The sequence below is a fragment of the Perca fluviatilis genome, chromosome 11, assembly GCF_010015445.1.
Source record: "Perca fluviatilis chromosome 11, GENO_Pfluv_1.0, whole genome shotgun sequence".
In the NCBI taxonomy this organism is placed as follows: Eukaryota; Metazoa; Chordata; class Actinopteri; order Perciformes; family Percidae; genus Perca; species Perca fluviatilis.
The window spans coordinates 22,418,909-22,426,364 of NC_053122.1; the positions used below are offsets into that span (position 1 = coordinate 22,418,909).

The following is a 7,456-nucleotide window of genomic DNA, read 5'->3' on the forward strand; positions in this document are numbered from 1 at the left end:
ACTGTGGCTCAAATAGCAGCAGTTGGACAGCTTTGAAGTGCCCCTCTCATTTCACAAGTTACAGAGTTCAAGTTGTTTGCTCCCTGCTATCAGGATTGTGTTCTATTCGTATAAACCTATGTCATGCTATGAATTCCTGCATAGCATGTATATACATGTATTTGTGAAAATGTATATTGTTTTTAGCCGTGTGTATTTATTATGCTAAATTGCAATGTTAGTAGGCTACTTATTGTGTGTGAGTATTTTTTATTTGAGGTGAAAAAAGAAATCTGCTCTGTTCTTTTGAATTGTTTTCTTCAATTCTAATCCACTTAATTGCAATGCTTATTTTGCTATGAGCTCAAGACGCCATGTGTTTAGTCAAATAAAAAAATTTAAACAAAATAAAAAGAGCATAATGATCAGGGCGTCAAATCCCTTGAAGAGCTGGCAAATCGTTCATTTGTTTAACACCTTTGTTTGTTTATATAGTGTTTTAACAATAAACTGCATTAATTACCTTACATCCATGTGTTGCAATGATTTAATATATTCGAAAAAATTTTAAAGTAATCAAGAAATTAGTAAAAATATTTAAAAAAATAAATAAATCAGCATGAAGCTTTATTCCTCACCGACCATTCAGATTTAATTAAAAGAAGGTTGTACAAGTCGTGGAGTATGAGACCTTGAAAATATACATTTATAGAATTAAACTAGGCTACACTTGACAATAAATTTCTGTATGCCACGCTGTATAATTGGGACATTCAAGTGCTCGGTGCATTAAAAGGTGCTATAATTAGAAACCGCAGGCCCGAGCAGCAGAAAAGCAGGTTTTGTAACTTAAAGGCAACTCTGTTCGTTTTTTAGGTATCACGCCAAGGCAGTCGGGTTATTCGCAGGTCGGCCGTTTCCCGTCGGCCTGGGTTCACAGTACCCCATTATCCCGCCATCCCAGCGCTTACGCGATGTCTGCGTCCCTTCATTTCTTACTTCTGACTTAGATGCTGCACGATTTCTAGATCTTTATTTCACCCAGAAGCCTTGTTTACCCCTCATCGCCCTGCCTGTTTTGACAAAGCCGAGTGAATCATTTCTTTGAAAATTATCATTTGTCTTTAAAATGTGACACGCAGCATTATTTTCCTTTATGAGAGACAAGTGTTGGACCTCCAACCTTTCACTCGTTTGGCCGCAGTGCAAACACAGAATTTGCGTCTATGGACACCTAATTAGAAACAGATGGCGCTCTGAGCTCGGGTTTTGTGCACTAACCGAGAGTTAAAACACAGCATTTTCCATCCTGAGCTGAGCCGCTCACGCAGCCGTACAGGTGCACACAGTCTGCAGGGGCTAACCGAGACTCCACATCCATGTTTCATCCCGTCTGCTCCTGTCTGTGCTGAGATAAACCTGCACACATCTATTAATCAATCAAATAGGCCTAATAACCGCATATATGCGCCAACACTTAAAAGGACATACGTGTAATGTAAATGTAATTCCGGTCCACACCCACTTCTCATTACGATTTAATAATAATGTCAAAACTGAAGGTTGCAAAGTCAAGTTTTACATCCGATTTGTTCATCATCAGCTGACGTGATTGTTTCTCATCAAATAAGTCACCGTCATCACGGCTTTGCTCTTTGTGTAGGCTACGCCTATTGTAAATAATAACATTATTCTAAATGAAGTTGACATTTTATCCATAAAACAACAACAGCAATTGTGTTAATAGTTGTTTGCATTGACCTGACTTCCACACACGCAGACTGGCCCACAGCGCATCTCGCCTCAAGTGTGTCAAATCAAATTCAGATGACATGATGATTAGATAATTATTGTTTTCCTATATACACCTACACGCTGTTTCAGAAAATAATAGGCGATGGGTTCGCCGAAAAAAAAACATATATTATTAAATATAATAGTTATTTTGAAATCATGCAGCTATTATCTGCTTTAAACCCAACAAGGGAACAAATAGGCCTATATGCCGTTTCGATATGTCATATAGTAAAGGTTTGGCCAACACAGCCGTTTTTTGTCTTTGCTATTTGACCCAAAGCAGTGAAGGAAGTTGCGCATTTTCAGGAATGTAGCGGAACGTTTAAGGAGAAAGTAGAGTGAAGCCTCATACAGATGAAGCAGGGGTCCGCAGATGTCTTCGTGTGTTAAGGAGCCCCAAACAGATACGGGCCCCTGCTTCATGAAATTAAGTCCTGAATAACATCTGATTAGATTTGTTGTTGTTGTTGTTGTTGTTGTTGATGATGATGTTGTTGTTGCTGCTGCTGCTGTTTGTGAGAAATAACAACCACAGCCGTCTGGAGCTATAGCTGGGGACAGTAGTCCTATAAAAATTAGCAAAACTAGTAAACCTATTTCTATCTCCTTATACTGTGAGGGGAAATGAAAGTGAAATGAAATGTGTACTTGTTTTGCTGTGGAACCCCCTCGGGACAGGATGAGGGTCTTATTGTTAATTACAGTATCAGTTCATTTCCAGTGCAAAAGTACAAGTTAAAATCCTCCATTCCAACTGTTTTCCGCAAATGCCTTTTGTACCTTATTTCTGGAAACTTTTAGAATTATATTATTTACAATTTTAAGGACACACACACACACACACACACACACACACACAAGCTAAGCTCTAGCCTTTTTTGTGTGTGTGCTACGTCCTGTTCTATTGTTGATGGTGCTCTGGCGGCCGACATCCTCCTCATTGACCCCCGTCTCCCTCTCAGCCTTTTCCGTCTCATGAAAAACGATTCCAGCTCTCTGATTGAATTTTATTCCTTCCTGACCTGGTGTATTCTGCGAGGGCGCCATCAATCTTTCGACTAACACGACGTTTGTTTATTAGGCCGATACTTGGGAACGTATCTGACTTTTATGAGCTTGATTATAGTTGGTGCAATCGGGGAGCTGGGGAAGACATAAGAGCAGCATTTCATCGCGGTTACTGAACAACTCATGTATTTTCTTTTTGTTCTTTGTTGTCGTTGTTCACAAATATCCACCATGCCAACGAGGCCTGTGTAGTAATATGCACATGGCCTGCAGCTATCTCTCAACATGTTTTCTTTTGATGTGTGTTGTTGGTCTGTTGAGGCCTGAAGCTGACGGGAACGATACGCCCAATACGCCCAATCTAACCCACGTTCCATCTTTCAGAACAGTGTTTCAGAATCACACTACGCATTATTGTAGTTTGACATGCTACTTGATCTGTAGTCTGGATATGTTGCCACCCCCTCTGTTTCTGTTAGAAAGGAAACATGCAAAAAACTAAATTGTTCTCAAATTGTCAGTAAAAGAGTTTCGATAGAAATTCAAGCATCTCGCTTTAGAATTTAAATGTACAAATTAGATGTGTATACTAATTGTTATAATGATTATATTTAATAACAGTTGTTCTTTTTAATCCTATGTACCAGATGATTATTACTGTTATAATATTTAAATAGCAACTCTGATTTCTGTTTATACTCTTATAAATAACGGCTATAATCTTGAGTTTGTCATAAAGTATTATTAGTATTAGTAACATTATTGTTGTTGTTATTATTAGTAGTAGTAGTCGTAATATTGACGTATTATTAATATTGTCTTTGTACGGACTGCATGCGCAATTTTACGCACATGTCACACACAAGTCTATCCAAGCAAAAACTATTTTAATTTATTTTTTACATGCTGTAAATATTAATGACATGTCAAATAAACATATCTGTGATTAATACATATTTAGAATCCCTAAAATAAAATAAAAAATAAATAAAAAATAATATAAATTAAAATAAGATTAAATAAAAACCTGCTTTGATTGTCTGCTGGAGATGAAGGACATAGACGTGTATTGTATTTAATTTTAACAATTTTCATTCGTATATATTATAATGTATAACTAAATAAATGCCTATTTCAAAGTGATTTATTAGTTTCCATTGAACGTGATTAAAAGAGATTGATTCCCATTCATGAATGTCACTGAGGGAAACTGCCAACTTGGATTACAATAAAACATCAATCTGACATTTTGAGTACAGAAAGCCAATTTAATAAATACTCATTCTTGCAATTAAATATCCACATACTCTGAAAAACTAGGATGAGTCACGTACAAAAAGAACGTGACGGGTCGTAGATGTCTCCATTAACGTCAGACGGGTGAGAATTCAAACATCAAAACTGAAGTGACAACGGGACTATCTTTGGCATGTGTGGTGTGATATTAAGTAAGCACTGGCATGCGCCAGTAAACACACAGCGCAATCCAAAACACAGTTGTGCTGTGTGCAGACTGGTCCCCAGGTCTAGGCCTTAGGTCAACATCAACTTAATCATCTCGTATATTAAGCATTTCTAATATGACAATACAAATATAAACAGTAAATGAGATATGAATGTTAAAAAGCCAAGAAATAAACATGTGATTAACAGGCGTTTTCTCTTTGGAAGTGCGGATACAAATTTGCTTTTTTGCCTCCAATTTTTCATGTTTCCTCAATTATTTTTTTAAAAGATTTTTTTAGGACAGTCGCGTATAGCCTATATAGGCTACTGTTTTTTTTGTTTGGTAAGAGTAAACATATTTAAGATCTGAATATGTGCAGATTACAGTCCAAACATATTGTGACGAACGCACACCATTAAAGAAGAGTTGAACCTCAGAGGGTCAGATCAGATTTATAACGAGGCCTAGCCTATACAGTATAGCCAACATGGGCCAGACTGAGTGTAAAATATCACTAGTCTGTATTCAAGTCTGTAAGAAACGAGGCGTTAACTTTAACTCACATAAAATGACAATTTATTAAACAAACAAACAAATCCTTCAGAATACTTTTCAACAAATGAAGAATTTTTGAAATAGTACGGCGATATACACGTTCCTTTTCTTACTTTTATAATGGAACAATTGTTTGGACAATTAAGGCAATTCAATTTAGAAACACTTTTTTTGGTGTTTGGTCCATAATATCCGGCTACATTGGTTTTTTTTTAGAAATAAATTACTATATGCAATTTAAACTGACATATCCTTAACATATCACATAAAAAGCCACAAAAGCAAAGATTGACTTACGTGTTATTTGCAGTAACACTGTTCTTTAGAAAAAACCAACATCAAGTCTTTTCTGTTTTTTTTGTTTTCTGTCTCATATTAGTCCATATGGTGTGGGCAGGTGAGTGGGGGGAGGGGGGGACGTTGGATTGTACTGGAAGAGTTCAAACACCGTGAGGAAAATATTGAGCCTATTTATTTTGGTCAGAACTTGCTGCAGTCATATACGAAAGCTCCCGAAGTGCGATAGATGGGTTGGCTCGGTGGGAATGACATCTGACAGCTGTTATTCCCATTCACCGGTGAATTATTCAAACCAATTCTTTGGGATTCAAACATCTCTCGGACTGAATGGAAGTTCTGCTGCTGTGCTGGGTACGCTGCGCCCAGATGGCCCAGGTCTCCGGCCTGGTTGAGGTACCATGAGGTCAGCCTCCCTTGGTGCGGAAGGTGGCCCTCTTGCCCAGAGTTTAGATTACCGTGGCTCATGGAGGATGAGGTGGTAGTGACTGAGTAATCTGGCAACGTTTCGTCCACGGTGGTGCTCGGTGCCAAGTGGCTAGATCTGTCCCCGGCGTACAAGCTCATGGCTTGCATGTTACAATGATAGGTTGCATTGGAGGTAGTGGAGATGGAGTTCTGGTTACAGGGTGAACTGTAGACAGATGTCTGATTTGGAGAATAGTTTAAGGACAAAGACGGTGTTATACCTATCCTGGCGGAGGCAGTGAGGCCGGAGGTGAGCTCAGTGTCCCCTTGTGGAGACCCCCGGAGGGAGGTCATGATGTTGTCTACGCTGAAGCCCTGCGTCGAGGCCTGGCCGTGGTGCTGGTGGTGCTCTGAGCTGTCCATGCCGATGGACCTGTTGGAGGGGATGCTGTGAGGGCTCCCGCTGGACATGCTGCTGCTGCTGTCCGGGCTCTCGATTTTGGGCACGGTGCTCAAAGAGGGCGAGTCGGCCTGCGGCGGCGTGACTGTCCCGTTCTCAGTCTTAATATCCTGGATCCTCACAGGCTTGGAGCCCTGCACCGGCTGCTCCTGCTCCCGGCCTTGCTGCCTCGGCGGCACATCCTTCTGCAGCCGCTCTTCTTTCTCTTTCATGACGTCCTTCTTTTTGAACCGTCGTCTCCTTCTCAAGAAGCTCCCGTTTTCAAACATGTTGTAAGAGTCCGGGTCCAGGGTCCAGTAGCTGCCTTTACCGGGCTTTTTATCATCACGGGGAACCTTGACAAAACACTCATTCAGCGACAGATTGTGTCTGATGCTGTTCTGCCAGCCCTGCTTGTTGTCTCGGTAAAATGGAAACCTCTCCATGATAAACTGGTAAATCCCATTCAGGGTCACCTTCTTGTCAGGCGAGTTTTGGATAGCCATAGTGATGAGCGCGATGTAACTATAGGGGGGTTTGACCATATCCTTGGGCTGAGGTTGTGGGGTGTACGGTCCGTACGCCCGGGCCATGCTGGCAGGGTATTGGTCATGGGCAGCATGAGAGTACATGTTCATAGGTGCTGGCATCCCGGTGTATCCCCCACCGGCAGCGGCCCGGTAGTAGCTCGGGTCGCTGCTGATGTACGGCACGACGCCCAGTGAGTTGGGACTGGAGACGGAGTAGCGAGCCTGCATGTCTTCACTTTGATTCGGCGAAAATAAAGCTCCAAAATACGCAGACGGAGAGCTCCAATTCTCCCTCCTCCGAATGCTGAGGCGCTCAAATCAAAGCTCCTCACTGCTCACTCAAAAAGAAAACGAGAGGAAAGTCTTAACAACAGTGCAACGTGGTGGATCTCAGCAGTGTTTAAGCCGTCCCCATCTCTGTCTCTATGAAACGCACATTGAAAAAGTTCTGAACTTTGGACATCCGTCACCACACAGGACTTTTTGCGCAGTTAAATTCTTTCCTCCTTTTTGCTGCCAGTGGAGCTCCTCCCCGACGAGTGCACGAGTCGTCCAATGGGAAGTGAGGCCGTGCAGAGAGAGCAAGAATGCTCCCGGCCACACTCAGGGCTTTTAGAAAAGCGAGAGGAGGTGTCGGTAACTCCCAGCCCACTCCAGCCAACTTCAGACGTGACAGAGGAACTCACAATGTACACAATCACATCATGGAGTGCATATTCTTGCAAACTTTATTACAAAAAGACATCCTCTATCAGACCTGTGGCTGGCTATAAACAGAAAAAAGACGAGTTGACTTTCCAATTGAAATGATTATTATCTGTACATTAATCTGGATATTTTAGCATTATTACTCAATCAGATATTTTTTTCCTAAATAAAAAATCACAATTTATATCGCATGCTCTCTTGTGGCTGCCATTCCTACTATGAAGTTCATTATTTCCATTTTTATGGGGAAAGATAGTAACAGCAACAAACCAAATGGCGTCGTAAAAC

General features: G+C 40.9%; 1 protein-coding gene across 1 annotated transcript; it reads right to left on the reverse strand.

Moving 5' to 3' along the window:
* Positions 1-4,784: 4,784 nt before the first annotated feature.
* On the reverse strand, positions 4,785-7,027 carry foxc1a (forkhead box C1a). Its single transcript, XM_039817032.1, has one exon. It carries the CDS (start codon positions 6,686-6,688, stop codon positions 5,267-5,269), a length of 1,422 nt encoding a protein of 473 aa, XP_039672966.1. The 5' UTR covers positions 6,689-7,027; the 3' UTR covers positions 4,785-5,266.
* Between the last annotated feature and the right edge of the window lie 429 nt (positions 7,028-7,456).

Excerpts from the sequence above, each read along its gene's own strand:
- foxc1a (XM_039817032.1), bottom strand. The coding sequence starts at position 6,688 with ATGCAGGCTCGCTACTCCGTCTCCAGTCCCAACTCACTGGGCGTCGTG.